At 32.7% G+C, this 21,862-nt stretch overlaps 3 protein-coding genes across 3 annotated transcripts; 1 reads left to right on the forward strand and 2 right to left on the reverse strand.

The window, feature by feature from the left end:
- Positions 1–282: 282 nt before the first annotated feature.
- Positions 283–5,036, reverse strand: LOC105782433 (PHD finger protein ALFIN-LIKE 2). The gene is made up of 5 exons (XM_012607168.2): positions 4,658–5,036; positions 4,532–4,564; positions 3,690–3,912; positions 1,066–1,186; positions 283–937 (listed from the first exon to the last, which is right to left on the reverse strand). Exons 1-5 carry the CDS (start codon positions 4,743–4,745, stop codon positions 689–691), a joined length of 714 nt encoding a protein of 237 aa, XP_012462622.1. The 5' UTR covers positions 4,746–5,036; the 3' UTR covers positions 283–688.
- An 8,012-nt stretch (positions 5,037–13,048) lies between these two features.
- Positions 13,049–13,768, reverse strand: LOC128036017 (DNA-directed RNA polymerase subunit beta''-like). Its single transcript, XM_052626498.1, has one exon. The coding sequence runs from the start codon at positions 13,766–13,768 to the stop codon at positions 13,049–13,051; it is 720 nt and encodes a 239-aa protein (XP_052482458.1).
- A 3,361-nt stretch (positions 13,769–17,129) lies between these two features.
- Positions 17,130–20,146, forward strand: LOC105783851 (uncharacterized). Its single transcript, XM_012609534.2, has 6 exons — positions 17,130–17,550; positions 18,231–18,359; positions 18,435–18,555; positions 18,659–18,740; positions 19,406–19,559; positions 19,664–20,146. Exons 1-6 carry the CDS (start codon positions 17,263–17,265, stop codon positions 19,796–19,798), a joined length of 909 nt encoding a protein of 302 aa, XP_012464988.1. The 5' UTR covers positions 17,130–17,262; the 3' UTR covers positions 19,799–20,146.
- The last annotated feature ends 1,716 nt before the right edge of the window (positions 20,147–21,862 follow it).

The following is a 21,862-nucleotide window of genomic DNA, read 5'->3' on the forward strand; positions in this document are numbered from 1 at the left end:
AAGAAATGGGTTTGCATACAAAATTCGGACCCTAAACCTCATAAATTACCAAAAACAAAAACAGCCTTTTCTTTATTAAAAAAATCATAAAAGAAGTGAAAATTTTAATCCTGTTATTTAAAATGAACAAAATATTTGAATATTAAAACAAAAAAAAACTTTAGACAACATTAAAAAAATGCTATTTAAAGATTTTGGTCTAAATATCAGAGGAACCTTTTGATCGTAGCAAGTAGTCCAATTGAACAACTCTATTTTAAGTTAGGGAAAAAAATCTAGATATCATATGAAAACTGATGAACATGATGTGAATTAATAATAAGCACATAAAAAGTAAATCCATCGGCCACCAGAACAGCCATTAGGAGTGAAGAGCAGCTAAGTATCAAACCAGATTCCGAACATTCGGAAACTGGAAGACTGCATTCTCTGCTTCTCGACACGATAATGTAAGTAAAAATTTTAAAAAAGGACAGTTTTAATCTACACCAATCCTATGCATTTTATGCCACTGCATCTCATTCATGAACCTAAAGTACCAAAGTAGTTTGGTTTTGCAATTTAAGGAAGGATTTTTTCAGTAAAAAAAAGAAAAAGAAAGAATTTGCATTCATTGTAGCTGCTGCTTTAAAACATCATCTGTGAATAAAAACCGATCAGGTTAGTCGTCCTTCCCTCCATCGGCTGGCTACTGTCTCGCCTTTTTTGTGCATAATGGACACTTGTAGAACTTAATCAATTCGGCCTTGGCTGGTGTTATCTTCACGCACTTTCCATGGTACCACCGTTCACAGTTGTCGCAACCGATCCAAAACTCATCAGAATTGTATCCTCCACCACAAATCCCGCAAAAGGTATCGCCCTGCTCTTCTTCATCCTCCTCATAATTTTCATCAACTAACTTAGGATTGCTTCTTGGCTGTCCATCAATTGATCTCTGAGAGGCAAAAGGTAAAATTATAAATACAAAAACAAGTGAAAGAGCAATGATGTTATGACGCTCACATTTAACAGTTTCAATTGCATTCATTATTCTCGTGAATGGAGGGGACATCGCAAATTTACCTTCGTGCTGTTTCGCGATTTGCTTCCACTTTCTACTGTGGGCTTGTCTTTTATGGGCTTCCTTCCAGTTACAACTTCAAAGACAGTTGGAAGATCGTTTATCATGCTAAATAAGCGCTTCCTGTTGAGTAAAAGGCACAAACTCTCTGTCACAAAGAACTTCCTGAATACATAAATATATATATATATAAATAGAGGAGAGAGAGAGAGAGAGAGGGAGAGAGAGAGAGAGAGAGAGAGAGAGAGAGAGCAGAAGGTTGACATCACAGGAACCAACAACCTGATAGCTGGGCTGGGTCCATTTTGATTTGTGATCTTACCTACATGACACCTTTTCTAAAACGAAAACTGAATAAAATATCAATACAAAGGCACATCAACTTCACCTACAAGGTTTGGGTGTAGTAGTAAGGCACATTGCACTCCAAAGGAAAAAACTCATGTTTAAACCCAGGAGACGCCATTGCCGGGAGGAGCATCCATGAACCCTGAAAGGATTAGTCTTCATGGACCGTAAAACGGACATGAAGAACACCTTGGTCATACCAAAAGAAAAAAAAAAGGGCACACCAACTTCTAGTCTACAACCAGAAACACATGCCCGAGAAGGTAACCTTCTAGGTAAAAACATGCATGCTTGTTAAAATATGCATGCATGTCAAGGTTGTCCAGCACATGTAGAACAAAGGAGTTACCAATTTAAGGCCTAAATGGTGAAAGTGGAAATTCTCAAGTACATAGCTAGCTTCAAAGATCCAAAGTGCTGGCTCAACCTGACCTCTATCTACTTTAGCGCATATGTATATATATATTATCATTTAGTACAATATATAAAGCATCTATGATAGAAAGAGTTCTTACAAGTCTCTTTGATCAACATCCTATTTTGCCAGACCTAATGTTATATTGATGAAACAGCAAAATACAATTTTACCCAAATAAACAACAAATTGACCTAATACAAACTAGGATGAGCTGATTTGAGATATTAATGAAAATTTATGAGGGAAAGGTTGGGAGGGGGATTCGCAACACAATTTTTGGGGCAACATAACAACCTTTAGTTTGTAAGCTAGTGGCTTTCATTAAGCTGTTGTCTTGGATTCTAAAATTGAGACAAAAAAAGAGGGCAGAGAAGGAGAAAGAATGCTAAAAGAGGTCTTTGATGAGTTCAGGTTGCAGTTAAGGAAACGATTTCTCTTATGAACAAAAAAAAGAATCCCTTTTTTTCTTTTATCATTGGAGCACTATATTAGGTATCCAAGAACAAGAGTAATGCCTACAATCAGGAACTTAATTGACAAAACCAGCTCGGGAAAAAATCAAGAAAGGCAGAAAAACATACTCACATCTTACCCAAGTATAAGCTTAGAAAGCCTATCCTGCCACAAACTCCAAGAAAGGTTAAATGAATGTTCAAATGACATCAATATTAGGTGCAAAGCATCTTAGTTCAATTAAATTAAGAGTTATGGCAATTATTTAAACAGGGGATCATTCTCAGATTATTTTGGAAGGACCTTCAAAGTAGCCTCCCAAGATTGAGAATAAAAGCATTAAATAAGGAGATGTTGGTCTCCACCTAAAGGGTTACTAAGATAGAGGACAGAAGGTATTAAACCTCTAGATTCCCATCTAACTATCCATAAACAGAGTGGATGACGCTAGATAAACGAGATAAAGTCTTTAGCACTGCATTGGTGGTGGATTTTGAAAATCTAGGTTAGTATCTCGGTGGCTAGACAGAGAATCCACAGAGATTGCATGCAATGCATCGGAAGCCAAAACCCACAATGTGAAAAAAGGATTCCTAGTCTGATATAAATATTACTTTGTAGTGCACTCAAAGTGCAATTAGGAGTTCTATTGGTGCTGACAATTAAATGCTTGCGGTGAAGTTCCTTAAATGGCCATAAACCTCTCAGCTCCAAGCACTTGGCCATCCACTCACTGATCCCCACCCAATGAAATTCCTTCTAGATTGTTTCACTCTCGCTTCAATTTCAAATCAACATTGCACACTCCCTCAATCCTAACAGCACACTGTAACCACCCTGTATCTTCAACAAGCTAAAGTTCAGTGAAAATAAACCACCTAAAGACTATTCATGGCTTCATGTGACTATAGAGTATCACGGTTTCAGACACTCAAAATATCACAAAAACAGCATGGAAACAACTGCCAGCAGTTTAAAAACTAAAATATAAAATGTCCGCAAAGCAGGTAAGAGGACAAAAGAAAGCATATGTAACATATGCCTCATCATTCTAGCAGTCTCACATTCATTGGTCTAGCTCAAGACAAAACCAGAAGAAAATATAACAAAACTATGACCTTGATAGAATAAATTCTACTCAATAAGGGACATTACTTCTAAGAGTGGCCAATATAGATGAAAGTATTCCAACATCACCAGAATTCTGATGCTTATTTTTCCCAATTTCAGCCCAACACAGCTTCATGTTATGTCAAATCATAGGCATTCATATACCACTATGACTAAGATAAATAATTGTTTAGCACCAACTAGCAACAGAAGAAAACTCAGATCATAAACACAATATCAGTGCAAATGAAATATTTCAATTCTAGTAGGGAAAAGGTAGATGCCAGAACAATGTACCTTTCATTGCGATTAAGCCGAGCTCCAAAGTAGAAAGACACGGAAAGCAACCAACAATCACTATGCACAGCAACCAGTGAAAGCCAGTCTTTCCGGTTCATCCCATCTCTAGCAAAATTGATACCCAAGGCTGGCTCAGGGAGCTCAGGTGGAACTTCCTCTGCTGGTAAAGCTACCTCCCAAGCCTCATTTGGGTGTCCATACAGACACAAATTCTCCTTATCTAAGCAGCAACAAATCAAAATACTTCAAGAACAAAATTATATCCACATTCAAAACCACAAATACTACAACCTACAATGAAACACAACTTGGACAGTGCTCAACCAAATTTAGCATCTAAAAGAAAAAAGGTAGGGGAAAATGAAACAGAAACCAAAAATGTATTGCTTACTGCATATGAATAAATTTTCTATCCCTTCTCAAGACTCAGACCAAAATTCTAACAGTCAAAAAGACAAAAAGAAAACAATTCCGCATCTAAATCAAACAACTGGCATAAAAATGACCTAAAACAAGAAGATAAAAGTAACTTCGATAAAAATTTCCTCTATAATTTCCAATCAACTTCCTACACTTTAACAAAAAAAAAAAAAACTCATTTTAAATTTTACCTAAAAAGAAACTCACGATAAAGATTGAAATCCAATGACCGACGGAGGTCAGAAACTTGAAACAATCGCGGAAAATCGCATGCAGAGGCAAAAGGAACTCCGCGATTCAAAATTGAATCAGATCGATTCTATCAACCTCAGTTCACTCCCACAGGCAAACCAGAATTCTTATCTCTATATTCCTCAAATAAAAACAAACAAAAACGAAAAAGAAAAGAAGAAGCTTACCTGGATCGCATTGCGAGTAGAAATCATCTACATCTGAATCAAAACCAAACGAAAGCATAACAAAAAAATTAATAAAAAAATTTAAATGGATGAATGAAGTTAGGGTTTACAGAAAGAGAAAATCACCGTAAGTGAGAGCACGAACAAGACCGGAGCGTCGAGCGCTATAGTCTTTGAAGATCTCTTCCACAGTGCGAGGACTAGAAGAAGCCATACTTTTTTTTCTTTTTCTCCAAAATAAAGATTGTATTATAATTTATAATATTTTTTTATGTGCGTAAATAAAAAGAAAAAAAAATGAAAAAGAGAAGACTGTCTTATTTTTGGAAACGGATCGGTCGGTTATTCCCAGAAACGGATTTTCTTTTTCTTTTTTATTTTTATTTTTATTTTTATTTTTATTTTTATTTTTATTTTTATTTTTATTTTTATTTTATTACATGAAAAATAAAAGAGTAATTTTGAAGCTGAGTGTACGGAACTCAGAAAAGACACGAGATGAGAGAAAAAAAGATGAAAAAGGGCAATAAGATTTGTCGGATTTGGTTTTTTTAGGCTTAGCGGATTTTTTAATGGTAATTAATTGGGCCTTGTTTGGTTTAGGCCCAAAATAAAATAAAATAGGGCCTATGAAAAAATGTTTTGGGTAAACTATAGTATTAGTCACCCAACTGTTAGTAAATTTCTTTTTTGGTCATCCAACTATAAAAAGTTACAAAAATGATCACTCGACTATTAGTGAATTTCTTTTTGGGTCACCCAACTATCTTAGATTTTTTAGTATTTTCATTTGTACGTTAGTTAGTTGATGACCAAAAAGACAAAATTTAATTAGTTGGGTGACCAAAAAATAAATTTATAAATAGTTGGGTGACTACTAATGTGGTTTACCCAAATATTTTCTAGAGAGATTTTTTTTGTTAATATACTAAAAAACCCCTTAAACTACTACACTTTGTTTAAACAAGCCCTTGTACTATTTTTCTTTTATAGTTAAATAAGTTGCCATACCAACCTATGATTTTTAGTCATGAAAGCCCTTGATTTTAATATTAAATTAAAAATATTTTTAAAATTTTTAAACTAAATTGTATTTAATGCTAATGAGAATACTTTATTAAATAAAAAATAAAATAATGTTTTTTAAAGTAAAATAAAAATAAGACAAGTAACCAATTTCAAAATTAGAGAAATTTAATCATTATCAATTTCAAAATGAGCAACTAAAGACAAGTAATCAAAACGTTAATGTTTTCAATCAATTGTACATGATTTTGATTGGTATAATAATAAATTTAGCCCTCAAAATTTACATATTTCTTCAATTTAGTTCTAATTTAACAAATTTATCCCGTAACATTTGTGTAAATGTTGATCTATTCCAAGCTATGATGGTAATGGAATGGGACAAGAGCAAATATTGCTAAACCCATCATTATTCCATAGTTGACAAAGTTTTGCTCCATCACCCGCCTCGCTCATTATAGGTGTATAATCTTGAAAAGTACTATCGCTTTCTTGAATGTTGCATGCATGCATCCCTACCCTACCCAGTTCCATCCCAATTTAATTTTTGCTACTTATCTTTAATATTTTTAATTTTTTAAAAATCAATTAAATATTTAAACATAATTCTTCAAAAAAAAACATAAAACATATAGATTTTTGTATAATATGTTATTACATTTTTATCCTTTTAATAGTTAAATATATACAAAAATAAAATAGTAATTTTGTAAAGTGAAGTAAGGCGGGGTGAAGTAAGAAATTACCAAAATTGCTTCATACGGGCCAAACTTATTGTTTCAAAAAAAAAAATCTACTTCATTTAGGACGGATTAATTCAAAATCTATTGAACAATTCGAATTTTACCATGTAGTAGATTTTATTTCAACACGTGGAAAGTTGTTAACAAAAAAAAAATACAGCACCTATGGATCTGTGGATGCATGTGTAAGTTTTCAGTTCTTTTTCAGATGGACATGTGAAACTGCCTCCCCATGCCTTTGTGGACAAAGAAATTCGGACACAATTTTGTTTTGGTCAAATTATGCCTTTTGAAGATTTAGAATTTAGTCTCTATACTTTAATTCTCAATAATTTAGAGTGGGTTTGGATGGGCGATTGGGGTGTGTTTAGTTTGCTTTTTGTCTCATGCTACAGTGTTGCTACAGTATCTAATCTCACCGCCACCGTTGTTTTTACGCTAACCGCAAGTAAACGCACCGCCTATCCAAACTCACCCTTAGTCCTTTTACTTTTCAGATTTTAGTTCTAAAAATCTAACAGTTAAATTTTTTTTATTAAATTTAGGTTTATTACAATTTTTTTATTTCAAAATGTCACATCAATTTGAAATCTAATAAGTAAAAGGATTAAATTTCTAAAAATTAAAGTATATGAACTAAATTCTAAAGTGCAGGTACTTGTGACATATTTTGACCTTTTTTTGTTTTTGTCAGCCAATGATTGCAAATTCAAAGTCTCTTCACATTTGTCTCTAGCTTAACGAAAAAAGATCGTATTGCAAATTAGTGGTTCAAATTTGACCAACAAAAATAAAGTAGACAAGTTTGATTAATATTTTGTCTTTTTCTTTAAAAAAAAGGTTTTAAAATTAAATTAGTGGACCAACTGATCAGATTATTAATTCGTAGTGTTTGATTAAATAAATTACTAAAAAATGTAAAAATAAAATATCTGTTCAATTGATTTTTTTAACTTGGTTCAATCGAGCTGCATCAATTCGTGAGTTAATTAATTTAATACTTCTCTCCGAATCAATACTCAACCGAATCAATACTACATATTTAGTTTATTGGTTACGGGTGTTCATTCACAACCTAGATCGTGAATTCAAGTCTAAGGGTGAGTTTGGATGGGCGGTACGTTTACTTGCGGTTAGTGTAAGAACAACGGTGGCGGTGAGATTAGATACTGTAGCGTGAGACAAAAAGTAAACTAAACACACCGCACCGCACCCAATCGCCCATCCAAACCCACCCTAACATTACTTGCTTGTATGGTCATGGTTGCTTATTCACAACCAACATCGTGAGTTCAAGACGAGAATTGCTTGCTTATGGTAATGACCCCCATAAACTCTTTTTTTTGGGTGGGCCAAAATTAATTTACAATTTAGGAGATGTTAAAATTCATTATATTAACTTACAAACTTTATACTTTATAGAAGAATGGATTAAAATTTCACCGGGGCAAAATTAAATTATAAATTTTGGGATCAAAATTTAATTTTACTAGACCTGTCAATTAAGTAGGTTGGGTCAATTTGGATATGGTCGATTCGAATTTCAAACATTTTGAGTTGTTTTGAATTAAATCATTTTCAAGTTTAAGTTAATTTTGAGTGTTAAACCGTGATAGTTTTCTTTTTTTAGTGTATTTTAATTGTTTATCTTAATTTTGCTTGCGAATAAAGAGATAGTACAAAATTTTCCATTAAATGTTTATTGTATTTGCAATTTAATATAGATGTTATAAGATATATCTTGAAATTTCATGTTTTATGAAAATAAAAAATGATAATTACAATTTGTAAATTATAAATTACAATAATTTAAGTTCTATATGTAATTTTATTAAATTATTTTAAAAAATACTTTATTCGAACTACTTGTTCAGATCATTTTAGTTTCAAGCTAATTGATTGGATTAGGTTTAAATTATTGGTCAAATTCTCGTGTTCGAATAAAAATTGATTAAGTCCAAATTTTACTTTGTATTGTCATACAAATTTATAAATTTTGGGGGGATTAAACTAACATTTCACCATTTTGAGAGCCAAAACCCTTACCCCTCGGTCGTCCTACCTACTTTTTTAGAAAGTAAATATAAAAAGTTAGAGAAATGATTGTATGAAACAGTGATTATTAAATTATTAAATTATTCATTATTATGATTATGAATTTTCATTTATCTATGTCTAAACGGAGTCAAAAATATATTCTATTTATCTAGTTAGTTGGAAATGTTTTTTTTTTCAATTGAAAATTCTCAATAAATAATAATTCTTATTAGAATTAGGGCAAGTTTCATGTCAATGTCAAAATACCTCATTTGTTGCAACACTCCTTTTAACAATAAATAAGAAATAAGTAAATAATAAATAAGAAATAAGGGGTTCTCTTGAACTAAGAAGGGGAAGGAAGAAAGCGAGTACGTTGACCAACTCCAGGTCCAATAGAAGCAAGCCTGACAGCCAACTCGAAAGCAATAACGGAAGCAACAGAAATCAGTAGATTCATGATAAGTTCCTCACACCAAAATAAAGAAATGGTTAATGATATAATCATCCAATGAATTTTGACTTAATTATATTATTACATGGCTAAGATTCAACCTGCCGAAGTAACTAAGAACTCCGAACGGAAGTGAGAACATTATTGAATCGTCAGAACTATTTCGGCATCTTTTTTTTAGGTCCCATCTGCTAGATTTTTTTGAATCCGCACATATTTTGTTCTTCCCTTTCTTTTTTCCAACCCATTCTTTGCTTTGAATTCTTCGTTTTTGTATTTATTTTATCTCTTTATTCGTTCAGTTCAGAGTCAAAGACGAAACAGAGGAACTTCTATTCTTCTATTGGAATACCTATCTAAATCCACAGTAGTAGGTTGGATTAGATATATTTTGAGCTCGTATATAACTAGTCAATATTTAATATCTCATATACATGTGTTTCTTACATAACGTAAACCAACTATTCATGTCTTAGTGTCAATTGGATTCTAGAATTATTCCTAAAAGGATAGATAAGAGCTATCTTTTAGCCATTAGATTCCATATACCTAATTTTACCCTCCTTTTTTTTCCTAATAATTTTTATATCATTTTTGTAATGTAAATTCGCCTCTTCCTTTTATTTTTATTTAGCATTATCTCACATGGATACAATCTAAATGGATGAATTCATTAGACCAAATCATTGCATACAAATAAAACATCAATATCGATATTTGATTGAGCTAAGTTCATGCAATTTATTTTATTATTTATGAAAAAAAATTTTGGTCAATCATTAAATTGAATTAAGAAATCGATTGAAATGAGAATCATTCTATATAAAAAATAGCTTTTAAAAATCACAGACCCTAAATTGATACCATAAGAATTCCTATTCTAATTAGGACTCATAATATTGAAATTAAATAAACAAAACAATATTAAGATAAAGATAATATTGATTGAAGGTAAATATGATATAAATATAAGTAATAAAAAAATGGACCAACCCTGAATTTTAGGAAAAAGATCTTTTCAATTAGATCTCTTTCCTTTTTTTTATTACAATTCTCTAATATCGTAATCTATTTTGTTATTACTCTAGATCGTCGTATTTGTATATTTATGGTCCCTAAGTAAGTAGATTATCTTGAGTTGTGCATACATTGGATTGGACCAAGCTAAGCTAAAAAAGGGCTAGACTATTTCAAAAACAAAAACTAGTCAATGATGACCCTCCATGGATTCGCCTATATAAGTCGCAGCTAAAGTTGCAAAAATAAGAGCTTGAATCCCACTTGTAAATAATCCATGGAACATGACAGGTATAGGGACAACTGAAGGTACTAAAGAAACAATAACAACAACTTCTAATTCATCAGCTAATATATTTTCGAAAAGTCTAAAACTTAATTAATTAAATTTAATAAAATCAGACCTATAATTCATACCTTGCACCCAAGTAGCTTGAATAGTGATGCAAAAAATGAGTAGCACCCTCAATTGTTTTTGAAGAGTAAATTCCTTTAACACCTAAAAGTTGAGAAAAAGAACAGCTGATTGAAATATGGAATTTTAAGTTAATCACCTCAGCTAGAAGATTCAAAGAAACATTAACCAGTCAAAATAGATGGAGTAAACCAACAACTGCACAAATTAATGTAGAGAGTGAGACTACAAAGAATAAAACATGAATAAACTCAACCGTTTTTACATGAAATTTTAATATGGAAGTATCTTACTTAGGTGGCTAACTATAAGGTCAGAAAAGAAAACAAGAGGAAAAGAGAACAAAGGGGAGACGCCATTTATGGAGATGCTCAACCTAAGTTCCAAATTACATAATCACAGTTAATGACAAACACAGATTGAAACATGCTAGGAAGTTTAGGCGAAAATTAATTCTGCATCAGATTGCATGCCAATGTCTTGTGCCCTAACATAGAAAGAAAAAAGGGTAAAACAATGGGGGCTCAGGCTTGTTTATGTAAAGTTGCACATCAACTGAGAAAGAAGAAACAGAGATCAGGCCCTGAAAGTGCAATGAATAAGACACTAACAAGACAGCCATTAAAACTCAAGATGAGAGAAGAAGAGAGTTAGAACAATTACAGGATAATTGAGAGCAAAGAGAGTTAGAAACCTTTACCTTTCAATGAGCGATAACACTGAAACCCACCAATTGAGAGCAATCGAAAGAGTGACACAGAGAAAAAGAAAAGAAAAAGGTCGACTGGTTGAGAAGGCAAATCGAAAGAGTGACTGGTTGTAAAGAAAAAGAAAAGAAAAGGTTCAGAGACAGAGGAAGAGGCGAAGGAATGGGGAAGCCAATCGGGAGGCGAAGGTAGAACGAAGGTAGAACGAAAGAAGAGGCGACGGAATGGGGAAGCCAATCGGGAGGGTAAAACAGAGAGGGTAAACGATGCAGCACCTAATCTTCTCAAAAGGGCTGTATTACAAATCGGTGGTTTTCACCAATTAGATCTGTATTGTATTACACGTGTATTAGAAACACATTGAACCAAACGACGGAATAAAGATTGAACCAAACGACGGAATAAAGAGGTATTAAGTGGGGCCCACCGATTAGGGGTGTATTGGCTAAGCCAATACACCCAACCAAACATAGTGTAAGTGATAAGGGTTTTGTGAAATCCTCTAAAATGTTAATAGGTAAAAGAATTGGAGTGGGTTGAATGTATCTACTGAAATACCCCAATCCTTTTTTTGAAAGACCCGCATAGAAATATGCTACTGACGCGAGTAAAGCTAAAGCAACAGTAGTATTTATATCATTTGTGGGTGCGGCTAACTCTCCACGAGGTAATTGTATGATTTTCCAAGGTAACAAAGCACCCGACCAATTAGAAACAAAAATAAATAGAGACATAGTTCCAATAAAGGGAACCCATGGACCATATTCTTGTCCAATATGAGTTTTGCTTACGTCTCAAATGAATTCAAGAACATATTCGAAGAAATTTTACCGGCAGTTGTAATGGTTTGTGGATTCCGAACAGCGATAATGGCGGAACCTAATAAGATAGCAATTACAACCCAAGAAGTAATAAGTACTTGGGGATGGACTTGGAAACCTGTTATTTGCCAATAGAAATGTTGGCCTACTTCCACACCGAGATATCGTATAACTGTTTAGTGCGTTTGATACACCATTCATATTACCCTCTAATGTAAATAGAACTTTACTTAAAAAAAGGAATTATTTTGATTTAATCTTCTCTTGCCTACTCAAATTCTATATTTTTGACATCGATTTAAACGAATCACACAATATTCACAGCTTTTTTATCTCTTTTGTGCGATTCAGGATATAGTAACCGATTCCATAGATCTATGTAGTTCCAAAAAATAATTTATTTATCTTATTATTAATCAAGGATTTCATATATAGCTAGAACGACCCTCACAAATTGTGACTACTAATTTGTTAAGAAGTAATCGAATTGAAGCTATAGCATCATCATTTGTTCGAATCGAAATATCTGTCAGATCAGAATCGCTATTTGTATCGATTAAACAATTTGTTGGAATTACCAAAGTGATACATTCTCGTAGAGCCGTATATTCTTCTTGTTGATCAACGATGATTACAATATCAAGCAATCTCATCATATATTTAATCCGCCCAGATATGTTTGCAAGCGAGATAATTGTCTCTTCAACATAGCTACATTTCTTTTCAGAAGATGGTTGAGTCCCCCCGTCTTTTGTTCTGTTCTCAAGTCCCTGAACTTGTGAAGCCTCATTTTTGTAGTGGGCTAATTTGTCAACATAATGACATCGAGCCCTTATTACAGCCCGCGCCACCGAATCAGCGGCTTTATTTTTGGTACCAACAATTAAGAATTGTTTTCCTTACTTGTCGCATCAAAACCAAATCACAAGCTTCGATAAAAACGAGCGGTTCTAGTCGATTTGTAATATGAATACCCTTACGTTTTCGAGATATATGGCACCATTCTAGGATTCCATTTCCTAGTACCATGACCAAAATGAACTTCTGCTTCCAACATCTTTTCCAAATTTATGTTCCAATATCTTCTTGCCATTTCTGTTTGCTCTTCCCCTCTCTCTCTCTCTCTAAGTAAAAAAGAGAGAGATAAGACACCCTGGAATAAATAATAGTTCCAATGGAACATTCTCTTCTACCAGGGATTGGTCGTTTATCCACGAGCCAAGTCATTACTTTCTAATTGTTATTCTCTTTATTACTATTAACAAATTAACAACTCAAATGACCACAACAAATTATCTTAAGAATCATTAAATTCTATACTTATAAAAGAGCGGCCTGATGTATCATGTAAATTGTTTGAAATGTAAGAGTCAAATAATTCTCGGTGGTGGAAGAAAATATCTCTCATTTCTCCCCTGAAAAAAATCTCTTTTTTTTTTGTTTCCAAAAGAATGTTGTTATGTTGTCGTGACTGGTGCACTAATCCTTTGAATCCGGTACCGGTAGGTATCATACCCCCAAGCACAACGTTTTCTTTTAGGCCTTTCAACCAATCGATACGACCCTGGAGAGCAGCTTTTGCTAAAACTCGAGCAGTTTCTTGAAAACTTTGAGTGTTCAAAGATGCTCTCGTTATTCCCAATAAAACGGCTCGATAACAAATCTCTTCTTCTAAAGCACGCCTCATTCGTTCCGCTCGCAATAATCCAATCAGTTCCCCAGGTAAAAAAACATTAGACATTCCATCTTCTAAAACCAATACTTTTGATGTTATTTGATGTACAATAATTTCTATATGCCTATTATGGACCTGTACCCCCTGAGATCGATAAACCTTTTGGATCTTATTAACCAAAGAGAGACGACTTTGCACTATAGTTAGCTCAGCACCAATCACGAATCCCCAAGGAATTCCAAGAATTCTTGTTATACATTCGTTCCAACCCTCAATTCTCTTTTCTAGGTACATCGATATTGAATCAATCGAACGCACTTCATTATTACGATTACACGTCATTCTTATCCATTTCAATGAGAGAATGACAAATCTGATTTTTTTCCTCCTAATTTTCAGCTTTTTTCTCCTGAAAAAAAAATCAAATCCAACTAAAAACACTAAAAATTAAGAGAAAAAAATCTGATTTGTCATTCTCCCATTGGAAAGGGATAAGGATGACGTTTTCATACAACCCTTTCTATAAAAAGTTATAGGAACATAAATAGTTTTTTTTTTTTCTTTTTGCCAAATAACGATTTCATTACACCACTCTATAGTCTGAATCTTTTTCTAGAGATGCCAATGAGGCGGGACGATTTTTTGCCTGCCCCAATGTCAACCCGACATAATGTAATTTAAATTCAGCTTCGATTTAATTCTGATTTTATTTTAATTTTATCTGGACTTCAAATATGAATAATATATTTAAACTTGAACTCAATTTGATCCCACCCAGCATTTCACCCGTTTCTATTATTTCATCTTTTTCCTTTGTCAAAATTATTCATTGATGATAAAAAGAAGAAGCAGTATTATGTAATATACATTCAATTATACTCCTTTAATGAATATTTTATTTTCTAAATTTAGAAAATACTAGTAAAAATTATGGGAAAATTGTCAAACTACACAAATGGTTAAAATGAATAACGATCGATGCTCTTTTATATATTTTAGAAATTTTAAATCATGAGTACAAACTTTAAAGGAGTCAAATATAGGAATCAAACGTGCATTTAATCCAAAGAAAATAAAAAGTAGTTCTCTCAAAATAAAAGTATAGGGATTAGTTGTGCAATTGGACTTGAAATTTTCATAAAAATGATGATATAACATGCTACGTCAACTTATTATATCGTTAATTGTAATTAATATTTTATTAATTAAAATGTAACAAATTGATAATGTTAGCAACCGTATCGTAACATTTTAAAATTTGGTGACCAAACCGTAATTTAAACCGTATATAACTATATAAGTGACTAAATCTATAGTTAGCATGCATGATAACATACTTAATGGTAACCGCACCCAATATCGCAAAACTATTAGTAAGTTTACGTTTTGGTCACTCGATTTTAAAAAGTTACAAAATGATCATTGAAATATTCAAAAGTTTTCATTGAAGTCACTGAGCTATTTGAAAGTTTTTATTGAAGTCATTAGGGTGTTAAGTTTTTATTAAAAAGGTTCAACTAGTGAGCTCCAAGCGACGATTCAACAATCGGTACAATGGAACAGTATCCACCGACGAGTACAAGAATATACCTTAGGTCAAAGTCGATCTGATTGTCAATGTTTAAAGATCAAAGAAGGAAATTGTTTAGATTTTGGTTCGCAGATTCGTGACGTTCAAAATTATTTCACGAAAAAAATGAATTGTGGAAGAGAAAGAAAAAAGAACTTTCAAATGGTGCAAGCAGTACGAATGAAGTAGGCTATACAATATTAATTTTAACAGCTTAATTACTTAAACGAAAACTTTTAAATAGTTCAGGACTATTTTGTAATTTTCTTTTGAAGTTGAGCTTGCTAAATGACGCGGGAAATGAGATCATGGGAAAGCTGAATAGGGAGAGAGACAGTAGATTCCTACTCTGACAGTAATAATTAGAAGCAACAGTGTCATAAAGAACCAAAGCTTGTCTCTTCTAATTGGCTGATTCCATCCAAATCCATTTGAAGTTTCCGACCGATCACTTTCACCATGTTATTCTACCATGTCTTTTACACCACCACTTTCTCTTATAGCGCGTGTAATCCACTCTCACTTCATTTCCCTTTAATAGAATACACCCACATATTATTAAATGCTTTAATATTAAAAGTACAAAATTAATAATTGGTTGAAAAAAATTGGTAGTAGACTTCTTTGATAAGTATTTAAACCGAATTCGACAGAGGTTTATCTGAATATTACTCTTAACTCGAATAAAATAAATTATAAAAATATTAAATATATTTATAATTATACAAGGATATAACTGTCATAACTCATAAGAGTTTGTCGTTTCAATGTCATAATGATTTATTTGGCCCTTCAACTTTACAAAAATAATAAATTTAACCCACCATGTAATTTTTCGCATTTTTTAGCCTTTGAATTTATATTGTTTGTCAAATCACCCAAAATGGATGGAAAAATTAACGTCTATTAAATTTATTAACGTGGTAGCCCACATGTACGTTAACAGTTAATTAATTTTTTAAAATTTTAAAATACGTGTTTTTTAATAATTATATATTTTAAAAATTTAAAATTTTAACTTTACAAAAATTAATTAATTGTTGACATGGTATAAATGAGGCAATTCATGTGTATACCATATTAGCAAAGTTAACATACATTAACTTTTCTATCCATTTTAGGATGAACCGACAAACAATGCAAGTTTAATGGATAAAAGATGTGAAGAATTAAATGGAGGGCTAAAATGACTTTATTTATTTATAAATTTGAAGGGTCAAATAAGCCATTATGTCAAAAATTTGTTCATTAAGTATTACAAATGAAACATAATCTTAGGTAAAAATAAGTCGTCGGTAAAATTTGAAATTCAATCATTGTTAAATTTTGTCAACTTGGACATATTTATTAACATGGAAAGTGCTTAAAATTTTTCGATTAACATATGATATATTAAGTTGGCAAAATTTTAAGAATATGTCAAGTTGAAATACGTGACAAGATACATGTTATTAGAAAAAAATTACGAAATACATTATGTAAATGGTTGCTAAGCTATGGTTAAGTTTTATTTTTCTACATTAACTATTAAATGTTATAATAGTTACGAGGTTCTAATATTTTCTTCACTCATTCATTAACTATCATTAATTTGTGTCCGTTTATGTTGTTTATCTAATAAATTAATAGCCTCGACCATTGAATTAAAAATTTAAATATAAAAATAACTTTCTAAATATAAAGTTAAAATATGTTGTTAGTTTCTATATTTTGATAAAAATTTGTGATTTAATCTTTATACTTAAAAGTTAAAATTAAGTCCTCTAACTATTTTGATTTAAAAATTTAGTCCAATCATTAAAATTTTTAAATTTGACATGTTGATTATGTTGCCCTCATGTGACATGTCACATTATTGATGAAAACTAAACATGTTAATAAATTTTAGTTGAGACTACCGACGATAAAATGACTGGACTAGGATTTTTTATATTGAAAAAGTAAGTTTTAAAGTAATGGACTAAAATCAAATTCTATAGAAGTATAGGGACTAATATAATAAATAAATCATAAATTACATAAAAAAAAACGACAACTTATAACCCAAAATTTAATTGTGATAAATCCAAAGAAAGAAAACCTTGGAACACTCCCAAATTAGACACTCACTCGCTTAATGCTGGCGCGTGAATCAACGTCACTTTCATTTTTCATTTCCCTCTCGTCGACATCCTCGAATCACCACCACTCTGATCATAAAATCTTTTAACCAAATAGGAAGAAGAAAGGTTTTATATCGGTTTTAGCGTAAACCGTACGAGTTCCGATGGCCGAGTTGACTCAGGCCGAGGTGTACTCACCTCGGTCGTTACAAGTATGGAGAGCGCTTTTGAACTGGTTGGCTTTTTTCTATCAGATCTTTGCTCAAATCATCAGAGCCGTCGGTCAATATCCTTTGCTTTCTTCTTCTTCGTCGTCGTCGATCACTTCGACTTCAACGCACCGTTTTAAGCCCTTGCCTGTTGCTGACTCTACTCGAACCGAGTCTCGCGCTACGGTCGAGATCGCTGCCGTTTTGGACTCACCTGATGAAGACCGCATCGAAAAACTCACGGTATGATTTTTCTTCTTCAAAATTTCCCCAAAATAGGGGTTTTCAATTATGTAAGATAAATAGTTAGCTTTGTTGAACTTAATTTCTTTGAAGTTGTTACGTATTTTCATAAGGAAATGAAAACATTGTTATTGACTTAGACTTATAGTTCTACTTAGTTTAATTTAAACATGAATAATAAATAGGGAATTTAAGCAATTTAAATTTTTGGGTTATTAGTATTACTTTGAGAGATGCAGGAATTAATGAAACTGAAATAAACACTGGAATTAACTTGAGCCAATTCAATTGGGTTGAAAATTTGAAGTTTCAACAATATTATCCGAACTCGAGGTGAGTGCCAGATACAGCTATGCATTTAATATATATATATATATATGCTCATTTGAATATGTTTACATAAATGTCGAACTTAGATACTTAAGAAAATAAAGAGTCTGATTATATGGTAGATCAACTAATTTGGGAATTGAATCAAATGCACGGATGGTTAATATAAAAATATGTTAGGTGTAGGTCTACAATTTTATTAATGGTTAAGTTCTGTTAAGAAGTAAGGATGTCAAACAGGTGAAAGTGAAAATTAAAAATAAATACAGCGTATCATAGATATTATTGTTGTTTGTGTGGTGTATTATTATTGTCGATGTTCTAACTAGGTCTGGTTCATGCTCCTGCAGGTAGTTCTTGACTTGGATGAAACTCTAGTATGTGCATACGAGACATCTAGTCTGCCTCCTTCCCTTCGTAATCAAGCAATGGATGCTGGATTAAAGTGGTTTGAGCTGGAATGTGTATCTTCGGACAAGGTTTGTTATGAATAATTATTTGATTCTCTATTTTAAATGATGGTTGTTGTCATTTGGATGCTTTGATCTTTGAAGGAATGTGAAGGAAAGCCTAAGATCAATTATGTTACGGTGTTTGAGCGCCCAGGGTTGCAAGATTTCCTAAATCAACTAAGTGAATTTGCTGAGCTTGTACTATTTACTGCTGGCCTTGAAGGTTTGCTGATATCAACACATTGTTTCATTTTCAACTTACTACCCAATTTTCTTCTTATGTTTCTCCCCGCCACTATCTCATGACTTTTAATGGCTGCCCACAGGCTATGCTAGACCACTTGTTGACAGAATTGATGCTGAAAACCGGTTTAGTCTTCGACTCTATAGGCCTTCTACAGTTAGCACGTAAGTATGCTTCCTATGTGTTCTCCTTTTATAATCTTCCAGCCTACTCTCTCTGTGATTTCTAGATGGAAAATGACGGAACCTTTTCATCTTTTGTGTTACACATTTCTTGCCTTCTGTATTATACTGAAGTTGGTTCTTTCTATTTCACTGCCTATTATCTGCCTGCTCTTCTACTAATCCATGAATAAGGGCCAGAATCTGTCTTTATTTTAGACTGTCTTGAACCCAAAGCTGGTTCTTAGTTTACATGCATAAATTCCCTTTTTTTCCATTTTATCTTGTTGTAAGATGAAATAAAATTTATAGGCAATTTAGATCTCCAAAATGGAAATGGAAATTCCTTTTGAGTTCTATATAGAATTCCATGAGTTCATTTTTTGGAGCTGATGTTAGTGACTTGATCTTTTCAGTTTTGCTTGATAAAATTTAGGAGATCATTATTATGTCGTTTCATTTTCTATCTGAAATATGAAGGGTGTTTTTAGGCAGCATATTTGAGCTTAGATGCCAACATGCTTTTTGCCAAGCTTAGATGCCTTAGAGCAAATTTGAGCTTCCTTAATGTTTGATGCGTAAGCAATCAACTTCTTGGTGATTACATGTCAAGTTTGATCGAAGACTTTGTTGTTTCATCTGGTAAATTTTACTTCTGACATAAACAGGGAGTACCGGGAGCATGTGAAAGACCTCACCTGCATATCTAAGGATTTATGCCGAACTGTTATTGTCGACAACAATCCTTTCAGTTTCCTGTTGCAACCGGTAAATGGGATTCCATGCATTCCGTTTTCTGCTGGGCAGCCACATGATACACAGGTACCATCACAATTTGCATTAAAATAAATCTGTTATCCTTATATGATATCAGTTTGTCTTAGATGTTTGTTTACTTACTTCTAAATCTGGTTTATGTTGAAAAGCTTCTCGGTGTCCTCCTTCCACTTCTCAAGCACCTTTCTCAGGAAAAAGATGTGAGGCCAGTTCTTTATGATAGGTTCCGCATGCCTGAATGGTTTCAGAAACAGGGTATCCCCTCTTCTTCTTGGTCACTGTAGGAAAAATATAGCAGGCAATGCCTTGGGTTCTTCTGGGTACTTTTCGTGCAAGCCTCTTATCTTCCAAAGGCAGCATCTTATCATAGGATTCATGATCTTTGTGTATAACATTTTAATTCTAGAGGTGTCTATGAATGCCATCAGAGACCTGCGAAAGGATGAATGTGATGATATCACTTATTTGATTAGGTAAACCTTTTATTGTATTTAGATGAAGATCTGCCAAAAAATTCTTGATTCTTAGTGTAACTTTGTTTATAAGCTTTGCGATTCTGTTGGATGTTTATGCGTCTTTGGGAATTTTGTAAATGTGCTCTCAATCAATGATTATTTGCTGTTTACACATTATTTACCATGTTGATTTCTATACTACTTTCTACAATATGCCATGGTTGTGAGGCTGTTAGTGCCTGATTGCATTCTTAGATTTTGATCTCTTATTGTTTCCTACCTATTACAGTTTGTAGATGCTTGTTTTTGGTTGCTACCACTTCTATCAATAGTAGTTCTAGAAAATATCATTCTCTGCAGGATTATCTCTTGGGAACAGCTTTCCGTACTAAAAAAGTTGCGGAAGTAATCTTGGGAACAACTAACCTTGGAATAATATTATGTTGAGAACGCATTGGAGCTAACCTTGGAAGGTTGACAGGATTCCTAGATTGCTCCAAAATTGGGATCTCCCAAGCTTGAAAGCTCAAAAGATTAGAATAAAGGAATACACTTCTTTAACTTTTCTCTTAAATACAAATGTTCTGTTTCCTAGTTAAAGAAAATGGTAAACTACATTAGTAGTCACCCCAGCTATAGTTTTTCTTTTTTTTTGGCTACACAACTATGAAAAGTTACAAAATGATCACCCACTATTCAATTTTGTCTTTTTTGGTTATCCAATTATCTTGGATTTTTGGATGTTTTTATTTTTATGTTAGCCAGTAGGTGACAAAAAAGACAATTGAATAGTTGAGTGACCAAAAAGGAAATTTACTAATAATTGAGTGACAATTTTGTAATTTTTCATAATTGGATGACCAAAAATGAAAAAAAAAATTGAGTAAAGTATTTGAACATACAAGTATCACATTGTTTACCAGAAATAATACAGAGTTATTACTAAATTTCGTAATTGTACTTTCTTAGAAACACATTCACTAATTTCTCTCAGTATCACTACTTTAGCATGTTCACTCCCACTTTCCTCTATAATTATTCGTTAATAACTTCGTTTTGGGTGTATAAATAGTGGTTTGAATGTTTCATTTAGAGATTTTTGAGCTTTTGGAGCATTCTAAAAATTTCACTGTAGCTTTTTCTCTATTATTGTTACAACTGTCACAGTTTTCATTGTCTTTGACTGTTTATCACTTCTATCACCACCACTTGCCACTGTACTTGCTTTTCAAGCTTTGCTTTGATCTTCTTCTCCATCATCTCTTCATTTTAACAAAAGAATCCTTACACAATTTTATCTATGTCTATAAAGCATCACTTGACTTAATGACTCAATGTATTAAGTTTGGTGTCACTTAACTCATTGCATATGTTTTGTATCATGGAGCTGGAATCACCAGGACAAATTGAGCAATGGCCACATGAATGAGAGATGGTTTGTCTGTTCAGTTTTTGTACACTTTTAGCTGATAATAATTGTTTGCAAATTGAATACAATTACGTAGCCCAGCAGCCCCACAGAACGTTAGGAACCTAAGCTATCACACACATACACACACACATACTTTCTACTCACATTTTCTCATTTATTTCCTTCTCAGAAAAGGGTTGAGGCCTGTCAAGACAAAATCCTACCACATGTTTATTTTTTTTTATTGGTACCTCTTGTTTATTTAACTGTTCATATTTCTGAGTTTCAATCTTCCTTTTTTCCAACAGGACAGTGTGGTTAAGCTGTAATGAGATTGATTTGGGAACATCTCACATGGTCATGGGGGGAAGAGGAATCATTTTGAGAAAAAAAAAAAAGAAAGACAAAAAAGACAGAAACCCATTATTCTGATCTCTAAATAAAACTTGATTAGGTAAAAGTATCATGGAGGTTCTTGTATT

This window comes from Gossypium raimondii, chromosome 13 (genome assembly GCF_025698545.1).
Source record: "Gossypium raimondii isolate GPD5lz chromosome 13, ASM2569854v1, whole genome shotgun sequence".
NCBI classification, from domain to species: Eukaryota; Viridiplantae; Streptophyta; class Magnoliopsida; order Malvales; family Malvaceae; genus Gossypium; species Gossypium raimondii.